We start from the raw sequence: 24,944 nt of genomic DNA, 5'->3' as shown, positions 1-24,944 counted from the left end.
CTTTAGAAATGCTAAAATACATATATTTGCATATTTAAGAATCAAATAATAATGAAAAAGACGCATATTTGCATAATAAGTTTCTCCTTTAATATGGCGTGAAAACATGTATAGTTAACTTTTAAGAAAACATTGGGAAAATGGTGGATCCATCCAAGCATCCATCCATACATGCACATACATACATACAAACACACATGTATGATTCATCCATCCACACATCTATCCATCTAACCAACCATCCATCCATGCATGCAAAGACACATCCATCAATCCATCCATCCATCCACACACACACACACACACACACACACACACACACACAAATATGCAATTCATCATACAACCATGCACCCATAAAAAATACATATATAATAATAATAATTGAAATGACATTTTTCACAATAAACAATTTTTATTTTTTTTATTTTTTTTATTTTTTTTGTTTTGCGATATTGATACATTAGCAAAATTATCGAAATATGGCTGATACATTGGCAATACAAGTGGAACATGGAATTTACATGGTTGAAAATAGTGGTGATACATTAACAATATTGATACATTGGCAATACAAGCAACACTTGGAATTTACACAGTTGAAAATATTGGCAATTAGCGATATCGATACATTGGCGATACTTGGCAGTATGATTACCAATACCTGGAATTTCTGATGCTACCAATATTATCAGCATTGTCGAGCTAGAAATATGGATAATATCAGGTATATTATCAATAATATCAGGAATACTCTGAACAATAGTTAGAAGGATTCAAACATTACCTCGTTTAATAAAAACTAAACCTTTAAATGGAATGGCAACACAAAACTAAATATGAATCATCACCATCACCATCATCTAAGGGCTTTTCCAACTAACTGGAGTCAGCTACACGATTCTTGTTCCATCATACCACTCTATCAAGGAACATAAATATAAATATGAGTATCATGTTAAAAATGAGATACCCATATCCACATCCCTAGATTTTTTAGAAAGGGAGAGTCGTAGCACCAGCAACACCAATCATGTGTCTATATCTAAGCATCATAGCTTATAGAAGTTCAGTATGCTCATTTTGTCTAAAACCCTGTCAATAGGATTGATTGTCATCAATTCTCCACACAGGACATCCATTATCATTCTCAACCTTGATCCCCTCTAATAATCAGCTAAAACTGGATCATTCCTATAAGCCACACCTTGAAGGAGTTACCTAAAATTCCTTAACAAACCCCAATTATCATCCCCTAATATTCTTTTAGAGGTCACGATCATCCCTTAATCCTTCATAAATACCAGTAACCATGTATTTAACTAGGGAGAATCGTCGAACAAGACATTGCAATACAATGAATTTTCACCAACATCTCACCTGAAAAAAGATGTGGTTTATTGATATCTCATCTTCATATACTTATTTTCCAAAGATGCAACATGAGAAGTCAAGTTGCTTGATAATACATGAGAAAATAAACAACCCATTGCCACATGCTGATTATGATCTTTTTGCCTTAATCAACATGGGATCAGCATCACATCCCTGCATAGACCTCCCGAAGAACCAACTTCTACCTGGGAATCACAAGCACCAGTGCACCACCAAAACTTATTAGGTGACTTAACAATTAATACCTGCAAATCATTATATGGTTTGAACTGCCAACAAATTGATGCAAGCACCGCAATTGGCAAAGGTATTCCTGAGAGTGAAAAGAAAAGGAAACTTTGCGACAAAAAATGCTAACACTTTTCTCACTAAATGAAATAAAAAGTCTCTCCCCATAGAAGTAACCACTTATTATAGATTAACTACATCCTTGCCTTACGAATCTTCATTAGCTCCTCTAGAAATGTAAATTCTATTTTCCAAAAGTCCCACTCCTTTAACCTAAATCATGGAGTTTTCACATTTAATAAATACTTCTATTCCAAATACTCGAGAACATGAAGGACACATTCAGATACCGATAAATTCCCCTCATTGAAAATTATAGCATACATTGACTTTCAGCTTCTTAGCATCCAGCAACATCCAGAAACCAGCTCCTACTGGCATGTAATTTCCAAAAATTTACAGAGCATCACTTCCAGAATTAAAATACTGGGAATTGTAACTTCTGAAAGGCACAGTAATGCCACAGGATGCAACTCAGCACCACTAATGCAAAGTGTGAATGTGTAATAACATATAAGCACAAAACAAGCTTGGATTTGGCAAAGGTTGAGATGCTTAGGATTGCATACAATATGTCAGCCAATCAGAATTAAACATTTCAAAGGTAGCAGAAACTCCATCTTACAGCAAACTTCCAATATATACAAAGTAAATGATCAAAAGCTTCCCAAATCCAAACAGCTGAAATGAGAAATAATTGCTCTAGAAGAACCTGTTTCATCTTTAGTCATAAACATGACAACAATTTTATTTTATTTTTTTGGCCCCAACTGAAAAGAACAATCTAAACATAAAAGCCCAACAATGTTGTCCCAATTACTCTTTAGAGAGCCACTCATTTACTGAATTTTGTCATTGGGTATGAAGAAATCAAACCTGACATCAACAGAGCCCGACTTTTCTCCAGTATCTTTGTACTCAATGCTTGTTATTCCCCTGAAATCTTCATCATCATCCTGATACTCAGGCTTCACACGCCGTACTGGGACAGTTACAGAGTACACCGTCCCAAGATCAGGATCCGTTGAGACACTTAGTTGAACTTTGTCCTGAGAATCTATCTCGACAAAATCAGATAAAGCACCCACAATGTTGCTGACAATTTTTCGCTTAGCTTCATCGCTGACAGCACATCTGTCAGAGAAGAGTATCATCTTTAGTCGCTGTTTGGCTATCCTTGCATTGGAGTTTCTCTGAGCAGTAACCGATGGGAATAGTATCTTCCAGGCCAAGTTCAAACGCTCAAAGAAGCTCATGTTTATGGCATCAAGGAGGAAGCCCTCGACTTCTTGGTTTATTGTTTTGGGGAAGGAGACCTTGTCACCCATTATCCCAAGACATCGGTGGCAATGTCGCATTGTATTATGAGCTCCAAGTTCTACACGAGTGCATTTGGGTGACATCTCAAGAACATTAGATCGTCCAGTAACAAAACTGCTAAATCCTACCTGTGCAATGAAGAAGGTGGCGAAATGTCAAAATAAATGTTGAGAGACGGGTCCAATTTGGAGAATCAGAGCTGGCACAATTGAATCTTTAAACTAGAGAGGATAAAAAAATGCTCATAAATATGCAAAATGGACCATCCATCGTCCAATGTTCTAATTTAGATTTACTGAATTTGCAACCTTTTTTTATTTTTTTTCTTTTCTTTTTTATAATCTTTGAACTGTAAATAGTAGGATCTCAACAGTGGCGAAAGAAATTGGGGCCTAACTCAATAACAATTACAAACTTTTCTGTCTCGGGGAAGTTATTAAAAGATGATTATATCAGTAGTGCCCATTACATGATACGGGGCCATAACACCTGATTTGAGGGGCTAAAAAGGCCATAACAGCCATTACAATAATAATAATAATAAAGCTTTTTCTTACTACCTCCACCCACGTCCTTTTGAGCCTTCCGGTCGGCTACATGAATCCTTTCTGCCGTTCCACTCTATCAAGGGCCATAACTTTCAGTTAGACATAGGTCATCAAGTCTTTTCTTTTCTCACTACCTCCACCCAGTGACTTGAATGTCAATAGTATCAGCCAACATTGACCGATAGATGCTATCGAAATCACAAGTGGTCGATACAATATGCAGGGGGAGTTACTATATTCCCCTGTATCGCACAAAATATGGCAATGTATCGCCGATATATTGTGATATATCGATGCATTGTGATATTTTGCTAAAAACCCTTCATAAAATTCCCCCATATCATTTACACATGTGATACGTCGCAATACATTGCAATACGTATCAGCAATACATTCCCCCACCAGAAATTCGAGAAAAAAGAAAAAATCGCAGGAAACTCCGCAAAAATCTTTTTTTTCTCCCAAATTCGTTTGGGAATTTGTTTACATACTTGTACTGTGTTCTTTACGAATTATGTGAACTCGTTTTGAAATAATTGCATCACTTCTATCAGACCGCGCCAAGGTATCCAATAATGGTAATGGTGGCTGTAAGCCATTACCGTTATGATGCCAGTCATAATAAGGCCATTACACCCTTTATAAAAAGATTTTAAAAAAAATTTAAAAAAAAAAATAATAATAATAATAATAATAATAATAATTAATTAATTTTTAAAAAAAAAAAAAAAAACGCCATATCAGCCCTGTAACAGCTGTTACGGGCCATCTTTTCCATAATGACCGCAGCATAACCATTTTAATACCCTGAAAAACACATAGTTTAGGACCCTATGCAAAGGAAACTCATTGTGCATACTCACTTTTTATGATCTTTTGAGTTTTAAATGTGTGCAATCATAGGCTTCTTTCAACATATCCTGAACTTCCATTGATAAATTCCATCATTAACCATGTTTCCCTTGTACAGTGATACATTTGCCGATGCATGCAATATTTCCCATATGATACCGGTATGCTTCCGTATCCGAAGGAAGCGAAATGTGCATCAATACTGATATTTAAATCATTGACTCTGTTCTCGATCTAGAAGAAAGAATGTAAGGAGAAGGGAGAGGAGAGAGAGAAAGAGAGAGAGAGAGAGAGAGAGAGAGAGTGTGTGTGTGTGTGTGTGGAGAGAGCTCACACGCCCCTACCCCTCTTGTTTTATTAGTAAGGCTTCACTTAAAAAGGGAAATTACAAAAATACCCTTACACCAAGAAACATAAATAAGCACACTACAATAGACTCAAAAGCTCATGCATACTCAACACACACAAAGATTGGACCCAAACATGATGGTTGCACGTGTGGACACGTCGCATGTGACCATTCTAACACTCCCCCTCAAACTAGAGCATATATATCATAAATGCCAAGCTTCTCAAAAAACATGTCCATATGAGCCTGACTTAGAGCCTTTATGAACATATGAGTAACTTGGTCTTTAGATTTGATAAATGGTGTGGATATTTCCTTGTTTGCGACCTTCTCTCTGATGAAGTGGTAGTCTACTTCAATATGCTTGGTCCTCTCATGATAATTATTGGTGATATGTGACACAACTTGATTATCACAATATAGGTTCGTGGGATCACAATATAGGTTCATGGGAGTATCAACTACAAAACCTAACTCATACATCGATGTCTTCAGCCATATAAGTTCACACGTGGTATAAGTCGTGGCTTTATACTTTGCTTCTGCACTAGAATGGGCAACAACTTGTTGCTTCTTGCTTTTCCAAGTAACACGATTACCTCCTACAAAGGAGATCCAACCTAGTCTGTATCAGAGAATCCTTCCCAGTCTGTATCAGAGAATCCTTCCACTCTAAGATGTCCATTTCGCTTGTAGAGAATTCCACGACCTGGAGCACCCTTCAAATATTTAAATATGCGGACCACAACTTCCATATGAGATACACAAGGAGAATAAACTAACTAACTACACTGATTGGATAAGTGATATCATGTCGTATAATGGTTAAATAGATCAATTTCCCAACCAATTGGTGATGTTTGCCTGGATCATCAAAACATCTAAATGGATTCCCAAACATCTAGATGACAATGAAAGATCTAAATGGATCATCAAAACATCTAAATGGGTTCCCAACTGGCGATGTCTGCCTGGATCATCAAAACATCTGAATGGGTCCCCAAACATCAGATAAACTAGAAATATGAACGGGTCCCCAAACATCTAAATGTATCAAATAAAATGGTTTATCACTAACTTTATCTTCACGGGAAAGAAAAGACACTCTGTGATGCTTGCTTAACTCACAAGCTTCACATTCTATTTAGACACATAGGACAAAGACGGGACAAGACGCTTCAAATTAGTTAAGGATGGGTGCCTAAGCATGGAATGCCATTGATGTGGACAGATGTTAACTTGCAAGGCAGCTCCAGCTTCAGTTGCTTCATTCTTGAGATAGCAGAGTCCATTAGACTCACGCCCTCCACCAATCATCATCCCCGTCTTTAGATCTTGAAGCTCGCAATAAGAAGGGAAAGTTTTGACAGAACAATTCAGGGATTTGGTTAGTTTACTTATAGATAATAGGCTCAATGGAAACTTTGGAATATACGAAACCGATGACAATGAAAGATTTGGTACAGGACATACAGAACCCTCACCAAATACACTAGTTGAAGTGTCATTGGCCAGGGTAACAGATGAAAAGGATGAAGACTGGACTAACTTGGACAACTAATTACGCTTACCAATTATATGATCAGAAGCACCAAAATCAATAATCCATGGAGTACGCTCAGAAAATGTAAGACAGGATGTACCTAACTAAGCAAGGGAAGCAATGGAAGAAGACGCATGAGTGGAATAATTTTTCAGAAGCTTGGCATACTCTTTCTTGGTCATAGTAATTGTGTCACCTGAAGTACTAAGCTCAGCAGGAGTGGCGAGATTGGATACATAACATTCCGAACTATCTTCCAAAGAGTTGACTTGATTAGCCCAAGCAAGCTTTCCATGGAGATCCCAACATAAATCAATGTTATGATTGTTGAGGCCACAATGGGTGCAATAATGATCATCACAACCACAACAACAGTCACCTCCAAATCTACTGCTTCAACCACGGCCACCTTCATAGCCCCCATCACCTCTGCCCGTTGTAGAAATAAAAGTTGAACGATCAGATAAAGTGAAACTTCAAGTAGACATGCTAGTTGTCCTCTATACTTTGGCAAACACTTCTATCACTAAGTGAATTTCACTACCTCCGAGAATCTGGGACCTTACAGGCTTGAACTCAAGTCGAAGGCCAAAGAGAAATCTAGCAACACAAAATTCCTCCCTTTGCCAAAGCATAACCTCAAAATTTGTTGACAACAATTTGATATACATTCAACTCTTCCCAAATGCTGCATAGGGCAGAATAATATTCTCCCACACTTTTATCTCCTTGCTGAAATACAAATATATTCTGTAAGAGTTCATAAATATGGATTAAGTTTTTTCTCACCAGAATACATCTCCTTCAAGGCGTCCTAGACATCTTTGGCGATCTTGAAGAATATAACATTGGCATTGACATGTGATTCCATGCTATTCCACAACAATGCCCTAATTTGGCATCCTCTGCCACCCAATCATCATAATATGTCACAGTGGTATTAGGCTTGGGGGATGTCAAATACTTAACTTTCCTCTTTCCAATCAGAAAAACTTCTACAGATGTGGCCCATTGTAGATAGTTTGTGCCATTCAATTTCCTTGATGTTATTTGGAGGGGCGCCAAATCCGATAAGGATAAAATACTACTCTTGGGATCATTTTTGGAATCCATCTGAATAATAACAACAATTTTCCTTCAACACAAATTTTCCAACAAACTAATGTACTAAATCAATACTTGATTCCGACCTTCAACTTGTCTCGATCAACACAATAAAGGAGGGTCTTCACGAACGTCTGAATTTTCAGACCTCAAATCTGATTTTATGCTTCAAGAAACTTAACATAGATTGCACAATGGATGAACGATGGCCCACTTTGTCCCATCACGCGGGTATAATGCAAAAGCGGGCCTTACACATACTTGTTAAACATGATTTCACCACCCATTGCGTGGGGGTACAACGCCCGGAAGAGATTAGATTAGCTCAGCCCAAACACCTTAGGGTTTCCCACTAGAGAGAATGAAAAAAGAATAAAAAGAGAGGAAACAAGGCAAAGAAGAGAGATCAAGAAGCAAAACCCGGATCAAAGTCGTATTGATACCACGTTCTCGATCTAGAAGAAAGAATGTAAGGAGAGTGAGTGAGTGAGTGAGTGAGTGAGAGAGAGAGAGAGAGAGAGAGAGAGAGAGAGAGAGAGAGAGAGAATGGGGGGCTATAATGCTCACACGCCCCCACCCCTCTTGTTTTATTAGTAGGGCTTCACTTAAAAGGAAAAATTACAAAAATACCCTTACACCAAGAAACATAAATAAGCACACTACCATAGACTTAAAAGCTCATGTATACTCAACCCATGCACAAAGACTGGACCCAAACATGATGGTCACGTGTGGACACATCACATGGTCACACGTGTGATCATGTCACACGTGTGGACACATCACGCGTGTGACCATTCTAACAGACTCCATCCACGTCCTTTTGGGCATTCCTCCTACCCTTTTAGAGCCTTCAACTTGTACCAAATCTGTCCACAAACTGTAACCAAAATTCCTTCTCAATCTCCAAACCAACCCTTTCATACAATCCCCAACATCCCCAAACCCTTAATGCAACACCCCTCAACTAATGACCTATCCAACATCCAACAATCCCAGACAAACAATCTGCCTACTTGTAATCAACCTTAAAATCCCAAGAAGCCAAATTTCCCAATATCTCATCCCAAAACCTAGCCCTTATACAGACGCATAAGAATCATAGGTTGTTCCAGTCCCCACCAATTCTAATGGCATGTATCATGTCCTCACTCTTGATGGAGAAACATCTCATGCCCATCTAAGGGAAGTTTCTTTTCAAAAAAAAAAAACCATAAAAGGCATTTACATTGGACAGGCGAACATGGGGCTAGTCCACTATGCAGGTGCAACTACAACAAAATGGCAGAAGGAAAAAGATATCATTGGATCTATCTAAATCACATCCCCGTCCCATCCAAATTACTTTCGAGAAAAGAGCCGAACCAATAGTGAAGAACAACCGAAACCAAGTGCTCCAATGGTAAAGAGTAGTAGATAATGAAATCTGACCCCAGAACCAGTTGGCATCCATACTTTTCTTCGATGATCCATCTCCACATAGTCCACCCCGAACCTCCAAAGCCATTTTTCCAAAAGAGCTAGATTAATCAATTACAAACTCCTTATACCTGCCCCTCGTCCTTCATAAGGCTTGCAAACTTCTTTCCAATCCATGAGGGGAAACTTTTTCCTGTCATCTATCCCTTGCCACAAAAAGCCATGTCTTAGGCAATCCACCTAGCCAAACCGACTTCGGATATTAAAAGAGGGACATGTAATACAAAGGTAAGTTCAATAGTTTTGCCTTGATGAGGGTGAGATGACCTCCAAGGGACAAATATCTACTTTTCTGCTTGGATACTTTCCTCATCAACGTTTCCATAACAACATCCCACGGATGCTTAGCCGACTTACCGATGCATAAAGGGAGCCTGAGGTAAGTAGAAGGGAGGGAGGCCGCTCAACAAACAAAGATACTTGCCATCCGTGCAACTTCTTCCTTGGATAATGTAAACCCATCATCTCACTCTTGGCAATGTTGACTTTTAAGCCCAACAACAATTCAAAACATCTCACTCTTTAGCTTCACAAAATAAGATTATGTCATTTGCAAACTGAAGGTGGGAGATTGGGATAGATTTCCTCGTGGGAACTTAAGTTTCTGCCTTAATTTGAATCCCGTGAGACCCTCCATGTGGAACAATTGCCACCAATTCCTTAACTAAACTAGAGAAACCTTCCACCTCAAACCTAATGAGCTCTAATCTAAAAAGCTTTGGGCTCCATGATGCAGGACAACTAACCACTTGCTCTAAAAGCTCGAACTAATAGAGGGTGGTGAATCAATTCCTTTATCTCATAGCTCAGGCCCCACTTCATATGGGTCAAGCCCTCAACCGAACCTCCCTCATGGGCCCCACATCACATGGGTCTCGCCTCACACGAGCCACCTACCCCTAGTGTGCCATTGCCTCACAAAGCCACCCCACTCGAGCCTAATGTGAAAATGCCCGCTCATTAATCACCCCCAATGAGGAATCTCGAACACAAAACCTCCCACTCTGATACCACTTTGATGCAAAACAACTAAATACTTTCTCTAAAAGCTTGAATTGATAGAGCGTGGCAAATCAATCCCTTTATCTCATAGCCCAGGCCCCACTTCACATGGGTCAAACCCTCAGCCGAACCCCCCTCGTGGGCCTCACTTCACATGGGCCCACATCACATGGGTCTCACCTCACACGAACCGCCCACCCCGAGTGTGTCATGCCTCACACAAGCCACCCTACTCGAGCCTGGTGTGAAAATGCTCATGCATTACTCCAACTCTCCATTGCAACATCCAACATGATAGGGCAATGGTAAGAAATAGGTTTCAGAAGCCCCATCGAAGAGATCAAAGGGAATATGTCCACCCAATCAATCGACACTAAGAACCCGTCCAATCTGGACATCACGAATTTATCTTTGACCATTTGACCATGTAAATTTACCATCAACCATCAGGAGATCTACTAGCTCTGCCCCATTTACCCAATCAAAGAAATCTTTCATGCTTCAAGTGATCCCGTCTCCACGGGATTTCTCGAAGGTGAACCTCATTACGTTGAAATCCCCCTCGATGCACTGGGTGCACAAATCTAGCGTAGATAAAGTTGAATTTAGCCCAAAACTCTTGCCTCCTAGCTGACTAGTTCAGCCCATACACAAACATGAAGCACCATTAGAGTCTTGACACATTGTCCCGAAGCACCATAGAGGCAAAGAAAGCACCTTCCCACCAATCCACCTTGGACCAGAGACTAGAGTCCTAGGCCACCATTATACCCCGAGCTGATCCAACAAAATTGATAGCGACCCATTATTTTGAAGAAACACTCCACAAAAGTCCATCAATTTCTTGTCAATGGCTTGTAGCTTGGTTTCCAAAAATGTAACCACCTAAGCTTTCTAACGACGGCAAACATCTCTTATCTAGCCCCTTTTTTGCTAATATCCCAACCCCTGCACATTCCATCTTAGAATCTTCATTTGGGATTTGACCGGCCCTTATTCCCTTCCTAGAGTAAGAGACAAAACCTCTAGTCTTGAAATTAAAATCAAAAACAAGACTTACCAATTCTTGTGACCATTGGGGGAACACTGGGCCTTCTTTTGAGACACTGGGAGAGACACCTGGCTTCCCCGATCCTTCAAAAACTAGAAGAAAACTCGGTAATCTTTGACGTCATTACCAAAGGAGACAACCATTCTATCCACCTAATGCATCGCAGCCCTCAACCATATAAAGAGTGCAAAGTGGTTGTTTTTTATGTTCTTTTGAGTGTATACATGTACCCAATGTTGTGTTCATGTGGAGTATATATTTATATTTCTAACAATATAATAAAATGGGCGTTAGGGCTTGATGCCCTAACCCACGAGAAAAGCTCTCTCACTTCTCCTTCTCTTTTCTTGATGTAGGACATGAAATTCAAGTATGATGTGCAAGATTTTCAGGCTTAAGATCACGTTAGTTCAAAAACAATTACACAAATTTCCATATCCCATATAAAAGTGTAAACACTCAATCAAGGGGAATCTTATACGGATCCAGGCCTACACATGCTAGGGCCGAATCAATCAAAATTATAGACCAAACAAGAATCAAATGAGAGTAAATTCATCCACACATGCACAGAAATAATTCCCCAATCCAAGAGGTTCATAAATTTTAATTCAGGGAACCTTAAAGTTGAAGAAAGGGCATGAAATTGGGTTTTTGAGTAAATTTAGGGTTAGGTTTAGAGATTTTAGGTGAAAGCGGAGTGAAAGCAAGGAGAGAAACGAACCAGAGAAGTACCGCACAAGTGGACAACAACAATGGCCCAAACGCACGTGCGTGTGATCTCAGCGCACGTGTGTGGGGCCCACTATTTAGAAAAAAGTCACCTTAGCCTTGGTCGGCTAGGGATAGACTCCAAAACCCCCAAATTGCAACTCGATCCGATGTACGGTTTGTGCGTGGTGCTCCGCTGAAGTTTCAGCCCTCCTGCAGGGCCAGATTCTGAAAATTTGTTGAAGAGAGGGAATTTGATGCAATAAGGGACAGATTTGTAGCGCAGATGATTATGGGAGATGAAAAGGGTGGATGGTATAAGATAGGGGCGGATTGGGATAGAAGTGGCTTCACACCACGGTAGTTAACCCTTCAATGAAGGGAGGGCTTCGCACCCAATTAGGCTTCACAACTAAGAAAGTAGGAAAACGCGAAATTTTTATTAATCTTCTATCCCCCCCAAAAAGCTACAAAGGGTGCCGATTTATAAGAAAACCTTATACCTCAAAACTCGCGCCATGTATGCAACCTATTACTTGGCGATGAAGTAAACTAAAATAAAAACCAAACAAAGAAATCTAAAGCGTTCAAGAAGTTCTAAATAATAACAATAACTAAAACTTAAAATATGAAATCAATCCGACTAGTGGGCCACGATCATGAGATCCCATGATGGGCTTTTCTTGACTGTCAGGCCCACTCTTTTGAATCAAAACTTCGTCTCCTAACTATGAGGCTCTCCCTAGACGTTGTCATCGATCCAGATCAATGGTGGGGTCCTCCTTCTGGCGTACGTGCGTAAGGGGCAGCATGCATGCGCGTGTGCGCGTAATGTCCCTATCAATTCTCCCCAGCTTCGAAGATTTCGCCACTGGCGAAATAAAACTCCTGAACCGCTCCAGGATGTCAGGATCAAGTCTCTGAAGCTCCTCCTCAGTGAGTCACGTGCTATCTGAAGCTGGACGTGACTTCCATTTAACTAGGTACTTCTGAAACCGCCATCCGACGTTAAAACTATCTGATGGTCCAAGATATCCTCTATTTCCTCTCTGGGAGTGTGAAGGTTAGGTATGAGAGGCAGAGGCTGGGAAGAAAGGTCAGGAAGAGTTGGTATGGGAGGTAGAGGCTGGGAAAATAGGTCGGGACAGGTAGGTATGGGAGGTAGGGGCTGGGAAAATGGGTCGGGATGGGTATGTATGGGACGTAAAGGCTGAAAAAATGGGTCGGGAATGATTAGTATGGGAGGTAGAGGCTGGGAAAATGAGTCAGGAGGGGGCTATGGATCAAGGGATAAATCTGGGGAATCAGGATGGGTGGGCAAAGGGTCGAACAGTATCAGTGGTCCCCTGAAAAGTAAGTAGATCCTCCACATCGAATGTGGAACTAATTCCCATGGAAGGTGGAAAATCTACCTCATACACATTGAGACCGTTTTGTTTTATAATTTTAACGGGTCCAGCGCTATGCGCGTGTAACTTACGAACGGCCCCCGGAGGGTACCGCTCGGGTCTGATGCGGACCATCACAGAGTCCCCAATATTGAATTCTTTGAAACGTTTATGCTGGTTTGCAGAAAATTTGTAATGTTCATTACTAGTAGTGATCTTATGCCTGATTTCTTGATGCTATGAATGAATGTGAAGTGCAAAAGACTCTGCCGGCTCTGACGCCCTATGGGACTGACATAGGGACAAGATTAATAGGTTTCCCAGGTTTATAAACAGTAACGACTTCATAAGGACTGAGACCTGTGGACCTATCGACAGAACTATTAAACACAAACTCAGCTGTAGGCAGTGTTGTCATGTGCGATTGCACATTCGCATATGCACATAATGCAGGGGAGATCGCATATGCGGTAGTGGCATATGTGATCACTGCATATATGCGATCGCATATGCCACATGTGTCAGCATATGCGATGTATGCGATCGCATATTGCATATGTGATCGCATACTAGCCAACGGTCATATTTCTGACTGTTTTTTGACCTTTTTTTTTTAATCCAAATTTTTTCTCTATAAATATGTATTCTAAGCATTCCTACATGGAAAAAAAGCTCAAACTCTCTCTATTCTCTATTTTGTTCTCTCATCCTCTCTTACATATTTCTAAGTTCTAAGTTCTAAGCACTCTACAATCTACATCCACTCCTCTCTCCATCCATTTTCCATGTTTCTTTTCTTTCAACTTTCAAGAATCAAGAATCAAGGAAGGGTACATAGTACTAACATACATGATACATTCATCCACATTCAAGAATCAAGATTCAAGAAGATTCAAGAGTCAAGACTCTTCAAGAGACTACAACTACAACAAAGCTCTCCAATCTCCATCCATTGAATATTTGAATTGATTGAACTCTCTTTCTACTTTCTAGTTCAATCAAAGGACATATATCACTCTCTCTTTCTATCTCATTTTCACTTAGAGTTTCATATTTCATAATATCCAAGTTCTAAGTTATCTAAGTTCTAACTACTAACAACTTCTATCATTTTTTTTTTAGTTTGTTTGTTAATTGATTTGTTACTTTGTTAGTTGTTACAACTTACAACTTACAACTTACAAGTACAAGTTACAACAATAATTCAAGATCAACAAAACTCAAGTTAAGGGGCAAAGATGAAGAGAAGACAACTTAGACAAGAATTTAGAAGTTGAAAGTTGGAAGTTGGAACCTCTTTTAGATTTGTAATTTTAATTTTGTTTGTGTAAATCTCTCTCTCTCTCTACAAGTGTTAACTCAACTCTCTCTTTCTCATTTTCTTTTCCCTCTTCTTCTCCCTTTTTACAAGTGTAAGTGTGTAACTCAACTCTCTCTCCCCCTCTACTAGACTACTACTACTACTAGTGTAAAGTGTGTAAGTGTAACTCTCTCTCTCTCTCTCTCTCTCTCTCCCTCTCCCCCCCCCCCCCCCCCCCAAGTCCCATCTCTTTAGTCACTTTACTCTTACTTACTCTCTTAGATCTTACTTCTTAGTTCTTAGTCTCTCTCTTACTTTACTTTAGTTTACTTTTTATTTGTAGTTTACTTTCTAGTTTCTAGTTAGTAGTTACTTTTTAGTACTAGGCTACTAGCAAGTAGCAATCAATAATACACACACCACCAATCCACCATCATAATGTCTTCTTCCCAATCTTCCTCTTTGAAACCCAAGTCGAATGACCCGGGTTGGAAGTATGGGCACTACCGTGGTGCTACCGAAAAGGCTCACATAGTATGTGAGTTATGTGGGTATGTGAGTTCCGGTGGCATTGCAAGGCACAAGCAACACCATGCACATTTACCAGGGTCAAATGCAAAAGCATGCGACAAAATTACTTCAGAAATCCGAAGGGAGATCGTAAAGTATATGGAAAAACAATCAAGAAAGAAATGCGATAGTGACCTACATCAGGAGGAATATCTGGAACAAGATGCATATGAAGATATAAATGTAGTTAATGTAGATGAAGCTAGTCCCACTCCCCCTACTTCGACAGGCCGGTCTAGACCACAAGTACAACCATCGAAAAAAGCCCGAGGGCATGGGCCCATGGATAGATGGTGTAGACCACCCCGAGAATGTGATCGACTAAGGGGGTAGAGGGAAAGGGCCGGCTCAAACAACTTTAGAGAACCGCTATAAACAAAAAGATAGAAAAACCACGATTCAATATATTACTAAGTAGTTTTACCAAACTGGCATTGCTTTCAACGCCGTTAAATCGAGAAGCTTCAAAATAATGGTTGAGACTATAAGTCAATTTAGACCTAGGCTTAAACCTCCTTCATATCATAAAATGAGGGAGACATGCCTAAAAACTGAAGTTGAATGTACACAATCTTTCATAACTGAATATAAGGATTCGTGGAAAATATATAGCTGTTCACTAATGGCAGATGGATGGACCGATAAATCCGGTCGGTCTCTCATTAACTTTTTGGTAAATTGTCCAGCTGGGACAATGTTCTTGAAGTCGACGGATGCGTTGGGCCATTCACACACAGGAGAATATTTGTTTAACTTACTAAATAGTGTAGTTGAAGAAATAGGTGAGGAATATGTTGTACAAGTAATTAAAGATAACGCGGCCTCGTATGTAATGGCCGATCTTCTTATAGAGAAGAGGCGACGTTTATTTTGGACCCCCTGTGCGGCCCATTGTATTGTTCTTATGTTAGAAGATATAGGTAGATTATTTATAAATGTGATTGCAAGGGCTAGAAGAATCACGGTCTTTATGTACAAACACGCCCTTCTTCTCAGTCGAATGAGAAAACACATTGGGGGTAACTTGCTACGTCCAACAGTCACTCGTTTCGCTATAGCCTTTTTAACAATACAAAGGCTACATGCAAAGAAATCAGAACTTAGAAGCTTTGTAGTGTCAGTCGATTTTACAAGTGGGCCTTGGTCAAAGAAGGCTGAAGGGAAACAGGTTTAACAAACAATTCTTTCTCAAAGTTTTTGGACTCAAAGTAGTAAATGCGCTAAAATCATTCGAGCCCTTAGTCACTGTGTTGCGATTGGTGGACGGGGATGTGAAGCCCGCAATGGGCTACATATATGATGCGATGGAGAGGGCGAAAAATAAGATCATTGACCATTTTAACTATAGAGACCATGATTACAAACCAATTTTCGATATTATAAATAGATGATATGGCAGCCAAATGTCATCCCCATTGTATTTGGCTGCTTACATCCTTAACCCAGCCTGTTTATTCACTTCTGCTAATCCAGCAAAAGCACTAACTATGCATATGGTTGGATTTATTGATGTATTAGAAAGAATGATTACAGATAGAGGAGAACAAGACAGAATCTCAACTTTGTTGGACTTCTACACAAAAAGTGAAGAGATATTCTTGAGGGATATCATAATAAAACATCGGACAATGAAATTACCTATTAAGTACTTCTATGAATGTTAGTGTACTGTGTACTGAACTCTTACAAATAATTTTTTTACAAAGTGTCTCTAAGTCTCTAACCTACTTAAATTGTTTTTCTCAGCTGGCTGGTAGGCTGCCTATGGAGTAGACCCGAACAGGAAGGATCCAACTCTAAAGAAGCTGGCTATGAAGATTCTTGGACTCACGTGTTCTGCCAGTGGTTGCGAGCGCAATTAGAGCACGTTCAAGGCGGTAAGTTTAGACTATTTAGTAATTGTTTGTAAACTTTAATTTTTTAGTGGCCTAACTCCTAAGCTAAATTAATTACCTAAATAGCTAATGTCAAATGCGCTTTCTTTCTTGCAGATTCATACCAAGAAAAGGAATCGCCTTGAGCAAAAAAAGCTCAACGACTTGGTTTTCGTTCAATACAATCAAAAATTGCGAGAACGATTCCAAAGTAGGAAAGAAAAGCCCCATTCATTTGACCCTATCTGCTTAGATGAGTTAGATGCAAATAACGAGTGGCTCGTAGAGACGGAGGACCCGGTATTTACTGGAGAGGAGCTGACATGGGCACAAGTTGAAGATGCCGCATACGGATCGACACCTGGTGAAGGTAGTACCACTCGAAGGCAAAGGACGGGGGGGAGCCGGGGGGTGAGTAGTAGCCGTCAACCCGTTGATGAGATTGAGGAGATTGAAGAAGAAGCTGGTGATAATGATGATCAAGCTGAAAATCATCCACCATTGGATGTTGATGAAGTATTAGTACGTACAGATGGTGAAGAAACGGAAGAAAAAGACGTGTATGTGGAAGAAGAAGATGACTCGAATGATGATGATGATGGTAGTGGTGGTGGTGGACCTGGTGGTGACATGCCATAATGGCTACTAGATCAATGTATATGATTATTGATTAGATAAATAATAAATACATAACTTCTTAATTTTGTTTAATATTTACTAACTCTAAGTGTGTTGATGTTGTTGATTGTTGATAACTTGATATATTATATATCATGTAGTGTTGAATGTTGAATATGGATATTTCATATTTGTTAAATGTTAATTGTTAAGTTAAGTATATTGTAATTTGTAAATGTATGTAATTGGTTTTATTTTATTTTTACTTATATTAAATGTATTTCATGTCCCAATGACATATAATAATTTATTTTGATTTTTTCTGATTTTTTTTTTAATTTTTTGAAAAAATGCGAAATATATATATATATATATATATATATATATATATATATATATGCGATCGTGCGATCGCATATGCTAGTCGACAACATTGGCTGTAAGTATTACGGTGTCCCATGTTCTTGTGTGCTCTATATCCTTCCTAGGGAGATACTCATCCGGTAGATCATCAAGAAAGACATCACGTAACTCATCCATTATCGGAAGAGCCTCAGTGGGTAACTCTACACTAGCCTCTGGTGCACTCTCTCCAGCCACAAGGTAGCACATGTTGTACCCCTCAAAATAGTGATCTTAATGTCTCTCATGGGGTGGGTGCACGGGTGCACGCCCATAATTGATTCCTTGACCAACTTTATTCATTGGTCTATCCTCCAGGCCACTTGCCTGAGATTGGACATCTACCCCAATAGTGGGTTTTGTCCTGGCGATGGTCTTTAGTCGAGTAATGCATTAGTCCATTTCCAAGTGCTTATCCAAAGACTCGATTTCCTGGGACAGCTTGTTTAGTGACTCTAGCAGTCGTTCCATGTTTAGTGTAGGGTGCAAACCAAAATTCAGCAATATAGTTGTCAAAATATAATAAAGTTTTTTTTTTTTTTTTTTTTTTTTTAAAGAAACTAGTTTCTAAAAACGAAAAAGGAAAGTTTCTGAAAACAAATTAGGAAAGTTTCTAAAAAAGCAACCTATTTTCTAAAAACGAAAAAAGGAAAGTTTTTAAAAACAAATTAGGAAAGTTTCTAAAAAAACAAATTAGGAAAGTTTTTAAAAAAGCAACCTAGTTTCTAAAAACCAAAAAAAAAGAGGAAAAGTTTCTAAAAACAAATTAGGAAAGTTTCTATAAAAAAATAAAAAATAAATAAATAAATAAAAGGAAAGTTTCTAGAAAAAAACAACCTAGTTTCTAAAAAAAGAAAAAGGAAAGTTTCTAAGAATAGAAAGTTAGTTAGTTTCTAAAAAGAAAAAGGAAAGTAAGCTAGTTTCTAAAATAGAAAAAAGGAAAGGAAATTAGTTTCTAAAAACAGATTTAAGTTTCTAAAAACAGAAAAGGAAAGTTTCTAAACCTAGAAATAGAAAACTAAGTTAATTTCTAAAATAATTTAAATAAGGGGATTACAGAAAATTTTAACAGCTTATGTCAGGGTTTATGGACCTCTAAATAGTCATATATGATGAGAATTGATGCGTAATGGACATAAACAACTCAACCCTAAACATGTAATGCATTCCCCTATAAGAACCCTAAGCTCTGATACCAAATTTGATGTAGGACATGAAATTCAAGTATGATGTGCAAGATTTTCAGGCTTAAGATCACGTTAGTTCAAAAACAATTACACAAATTTTCACATCCCACATAAAAGTGCAAACACTCAAGCAAGGGGAATCTTAGGGCCTGTTTGGCCTGGTGGATTGGAAGGGATTGAATGGTATTAGGGTGGATGGCATGGATTTCAAGGTAATGATGGTTGTGTCAGTGGATTAGTGGATTGGTGAAAGATCCATGGGATTGCTATATCGAGTCTGTTTGGCACGCCCAATCAATCCCAGGATTAAACCTTCCCATCCCTTCCAATCCCTGGAACCAAACATGTCCCAGGCAAATTTGAACGGATTATGGTGGATTGGATTGGATTAAAGGTAACGATGGTGTTGTCAGTGGATTGTCTTAAGATCCATGGGATTGAGGTTGTTTGGCACGCCCGCCCAATCCCGGGATTTAACTTGCAATCCCCTCTAATATCATCCAATCCCTTCCAATCCGCCCGGCCAAACAGGCCCTTATGCAGATCCAAGCCTACACATGCTAGGGTCGGATCAATCAAAATTATAGACCAAACAAGAATCAAATGAGGGTAAATTCATCCACACATGCACAGAAATAATTCCCCAATCCAAGGGGTTCACAAATTTCAATTCAGGGAACCTTAATGTTGAAGGGCATGAAATTGGGGTTTTGAGTAATTTAGGGTTAGGTTTAAGGATTTTGGGTGAAAATGGAGTAAAAGAGAGGAGAGAGACGAATCAGAGAAGTACCGCACACGTGGACAACAACAATGGTCCAGACGCACGTGCGTGTGATCTCGGCCGCACGTGTGTGGGGCCCACTATTTAGAAAAAGGCCACCTTGGCCTTAGTCGGCCAGGGATAGACTCCAAAACCCCCAAATTGCAGCTTGATCCGATGCACGATTTGTGCGTGGTGCTCCGCCGAAGGTTCAGCCCTCCTGCAGGGCTAGATTCTGAAAATCTGTTGAAGAGAGGGAATTTGGTGCAATAAGGGACAAATTTGTAGCGTAGATGATTGTGGGAGATGAGAAGGGTGGATGGTATAAGATGGGGGTGGATTGGGATAGATGTGGCTTCGCACTACGGTAGTTAACCCTTCGATGAAGGGAGGGCTTCGCACCCAATTAGGCTTCACAACTCAGAGAGTAGGAAAACGCTGAATTTTTATTAATCTTCCATCCCTCAAAAAAGCTACAAGGGGTGCCTATTTATAAGAAAACCCTATACCCCAAAACTCGCGCCATGTGTGCAACCTATTACTTGGCAATGAAGTAAACCAAAATAAAAACCAAACAAAGAAATCTAAAGCGTTCAAGATGTTCTAAATAATAACAATAAATATGAAATCAATCCGACTAGTGGGCCATGATCATGAGATCCTATGGTGGGCTTTTCTTGATTGTCAGGCCCATTCTTTTGAATCAAAACTTCGTCTCCTAACTAGGAGGCCCTCCCTGGACGTCGTCATCGATCCAGATCGATGTTGGGGTCCTCCTTCTGGCGTACATACGTAAGGGGCGGCATGCGTGCGCGTGTGCACGTGATGTCCCCATCATTTCTCCTCTCCTTTGTTTACCATCTCTCCCTAAACCCACTCAAATCAACTATCTTTTGTCACTAGGAACCTCTCATGCCACGAATCAAGCACCTGGGTACGCTCGATCTTGATCCTGCACCCGCGGACATGACTTATATATTACACGCTTACATCCCATAATTCACATACCCTCACATAATAACAATCCATAAAACAAACACTTCCTTAAATTAAACAAAATATTTATTAATTGAAAAAATTAAATATTCCAATCATCGCCTTCATAATACAAAACCTTCTACGGAAAGTCCTTTTACAATTGAATTTGAAATTCTAAAAGAAACTAAATCTAAGCAAAATATAAAGGGTAGCTAGATATGCACTCCTCACACTCCTTGGTGAGATCCTACTCCTAAAATTTAAAATTCCAAAAGGGTAAGCTGCAAAGCCTGGTTTGTTAATCTCAATACAAGTTTTCGAAAGTAACCATAAATAATCCAAATGAAACATACTATTTAAAAACCCAATAACTATTTATGCAAAGCTTGGAAAAGTAAAGATGGTAATAAACAAGGTTTTCCCTCCTAAATTCATTAGGAAATAAATATGAATAAATGGAGAAACATATGCAACAATCCATAATAATCGGTGCAGTTTAACCTTTTTAACACAAGAGCCAGTTTACACCGGTTGGCCAATGCCCTCACCGGTACAACACCTAGTCTAATAATGGGAATTTTTTGCATGACATGCTCAACCATATCCAAAGGGCACCTGGCCTAACAATGAAAACGTTTTGCGTGACATGCTGACCCATCCTAAGGGCACTAGATGAGGCACCCATTCTTACGTTAGCTAGTCAGACTATCGAACCTAGTAGCGGGAATCTTTTGCAATCATGACATGCTCACCTGCCCATAGGGTCTACACTAGAGATTTCAAGAGGTACCGATTGTGTTTCTAGGACTCTCAACCTAAGGGTCTAAATTGCCTCACCTATTTACGCTTTGCAACACAGGGGACCTGATCGCCCCACCTATTTTCCAATGTTCACAACTTATTAATCATCCAAATCATGAATGCATGTAATTCCCAAAAACAATAATCCAACAAACGTGCTTATTCTAAAATCGATGTCCTCGTAAACATCCCACGATCATTCTTTCCTTGATCGAAACCCTAATGTAATGTGCATGAGATCTATCAAGCCATGATTATAAGGTATTTAAATTATTGCTAACAAATACTTTTATCATAAAAGTTTCCCCAAAAGAGAGTAAATAAATCAATTGAAAGAAACATATCTGAAAATCTGGAATATTACATAACAGTCCCTGAAATTCCAAAGTTATGCATTTGGAAATCTGGAATATTACATCTGAGACCCTGGAATTTCTGGATAGTGCAAATAAGTGCAAAAAACTGTGCAGAAAACTGTCATGCAAAATCTGAACAAAAAGGCCCTGGAATTTCTGAATAGAAAACCCCCTGAACAGATTAGTGCTGAAATTCCAGGAAAATTACACAGGTGTTGTAATTCTAGAAAATTACACAGTAACCCCTGAAATTGCAGAAAATTGTTTATTAAGATTAAAATTCCAAATTTTGTGTAATGATCCCAAAATTTCATCACTAGATATTGATTTAAAATTAAATTTTTAGTAATAATTTTTTTCTGAAATTAAATTATTACATAAAAAATAACTAAGCATATGATTATTCCAAATTTAAGGATCCTATAAAGCAAATTAAATAAAAAGGAAATGATATAAACAATCACAAAATAATAAAATAAAATAATAAATAATAAAAAGATAAGGAGGCATGCATGTGCTGTACATGTGTGAATGCATGCTGGACGGTTAAGATGGTTCGATGGGTGGATGGTTAGATGGGTTGGATTTGGTGGATGAATTAGTGGATGATGGATGGTTGGGTGGAGGCCTGGACAGTCAAACTTGAATGCATACATCAATGGACGGTTTGAAGAGTTCGGACAAGTGAATCAACAGACAGATTCAATGGACACATTTGTGTCGCTAACCCACAAAAAAAAAAAAAAAAAATGGACAGATTTGCGTGATTGACATACTAAGATAAATGGACGGATTTGGGTGCTCTTATACATTTGATTGGTGGACAGATTTTGACGGCTTTCATACATGGTCATGAGATCAGGTTAGGGCAGTTTTGAACACTTAATCAACGGTCACAGATGGATAGATTTGGAGTGTGAAACAATGGTCTTTAAGTGGGCAAATCCGGAGCACAAAATCTATGGTCAATATTGGACAGATTTGACACAATATAACAGTTGTGATTGGGCTGATTTACCATGTGAATCAACGTTCCAAATTGAATGAATCTAATACACAATTCAACGGTCCTAAGTGGACAGATTTAACATGTAATATAACGGTCCAAAGTGGGCAGGTTTAGCACATGAATCAACAGCTATGATTGAGCTGGTTTGAGATGCAATTTAAGGGTACTCGGGCAGATTGTTGACACAATCAATGGTCATAAGTCATAACTAGGTAGATTTAAGGTACAAATCAAAGGTCAAAAGTGGGCAGATTTATGGTGCGAATTAACAGTCAAAATTGGACAGGTTTGGTACATGAATTAACGGACATAATTGGACTGATTTAGCACATGGTCCAACAGTTGAAATTGGGCTGGTTTAACACTAAAATCAATTGTCGTCATTATGCAGGTTACATAGATCAATGATCCTATTTAGACAGATTTAAGGCGTGGATTGATGGTCCTAATTGGATAGATTTGATGCATGGATCAGTGATCACAATTGAGTAGATTTAACACGCAAGTTAACAGTCACAATCGGGCTAATTTAGCACTTAGATCTACAGTCATGAGTGGGTTGATTTGCTACACTGTTCAATAGTTAAAACCAGACAGATCTAACACACATAAACGGTCACAGCTTCGACAAATTTAATACACAATTAATGGTCAAAATTATGTAGTTTCGATACAAATCAGTGATCAACTTTGTACAAAATGATGGATGCAAGGTTGGTCATGTATGAATGTATGTATGTATGCATAGTAGGATGAATGGATGTAAGCATGGATGGATGGATAATGTATGCATGTATGCTTGGATGGATGAGAGTGTACATGTATGCATGTACACAATGTTGTCAAATCACCTATGTGATCATATGCGATCCACCCTATGTGATCACTTGTGCGATCGATCACACTGATTTAAAAAACAAAAAAACAAAAAAACAAAAAAAAAACAAAAAAAAACAAAATTAATAAAAAAACAAATTTTGGGAAATTTTTTGATAAAATTGGAAAAAAAAAAAAAAAAAATAGCAGAACTTCTTATCTATTTCATTATAATTTGTGTAATTAGCAATTGGTACCTACTACCTAAGCTATAATAAGTTAATAACCAACATGTAAAAAATAACAAGTCAACAACTTTTTAAAAATTTAAAACTTTTATTGAGAAATGAAATCTTGAAGAATGAATACTACTATATAAGAATAAGCTATAATAAGAATGAACACTACTATATACGTGGTTGTAACGGCCGTCACAGCCTTTATCAGCCACTACAAGGGCCGTAACAGCTATTACAATTCCCTTTTTCTCCCCCACCCCGCCTTGGACCTATATCATGTAATGACCTTGGCCGTTACTAATACATATCGACCATTACAACCGAACATAACCGTTTTGGTACACCTTGATATCAATATGAATGCCTCTCTGAACCAGAGCTCCAAGGGGAGACCCCTCACTCGAAACCAAGTCATCTCCTAGCCAAAGATCGAGTTGTCTTCCCATTGAAGTAATCTCAACACTGCGCCATCATTGAAGAGCACCCTCGCCATCAAAACTCTATTGAGCTCCATATGTGGTCTGAAGGATGCACAGATCTCTGTCTCTGACAAGGGTTTGAGGACGAAACCACTGTCACACACCCCCCAATCTCTGTAGACCAGTCTCACACAACTCCGATGGGGGTGCCGACCTTGACCTCCACCACCAAACTCCACTATATCTTCTATGAAGCATTTTCCATGACCTTCGGGTGCACATTCACCATGGGGCCCATGACAATGGAATCCTTCCATAACCAGCAAGTCTCCAACGAAGATTGCAGGGAGTCCCCAATGGACTTTCCACCATCCTCTATTACCCTCTCAACTGTAACTTCGACGACTGCATCCTTCAAAGAAATGTCGAAACTAGACATAGCAGCACCACTCTTTCCTTCGATTGGTTTTGTCGGCATGGTAAATGTTATGAGTAAACAATGGATGGATTGAAAACTCTCTCATCTCTAAAGACACTTGTATCAAATAAATAATTGCACATGTCACATGTTAGCATGGATAGCGC

General features: G+C 39.0%; 1 protein-coding gene across 2 annotated transcripts in view; it reads right to left on the bottom strand.

The window, feature by feature from the left end:
• Positions 1 to 1,376: 1,376 nt before the first annotated feature.
• LOC131228596 (cell division topological specificity factor homolog, chloroplastic) overlaps positions 1,377 to 24,944 on the bottom strand; it is a 35,513-nt gene continuing 11,945 nt past the window's right edge. Inside the window, exons 2-3 of one of the 2 annotated variants that reach the window (XM_058224361.1) lie at positions 2,560 to 3,131; positions 1,377 to 1,580 (exon numbers count right to left, since the gene is read on the bottom strand). In XM_058224361.1, coding sequence (XP_058080344.1) covers positions 1,577 to 1,580; positions 2,560 to 3,131 — 576 coding nt within the window. In that variant the 3' untranslated portion in view covers positions 1,377 to 1,576. Of the gene's footprint in view, positions 1,581 to 2,197; positions 3,132 to 24,944 lie in introns of those variants that run through there. The other variant, XM_058224360.1, reaches the window with a different exon arrangement.

This window comes from Magnolia sinica, chromosome 16 (genome assembly GCF_029962835.1).
Source record: "Magnolia sinica isolate HGM2019 chromosome 16, MsV1, whole genome shotgun sequence".
Classification (NCBI taxonomy): Eukaryota; Viridiplantae; Streptophyta; class Magnoliopsida; order Magnoliales; family Magnoliaceae; genus Magnolia; species Magnolia sinica.
The sequence above is the reverse complement of the archived record's forward strand: the minus strand, read 5'-3'. Positions and strand labels throughout refer to the sequence as shown.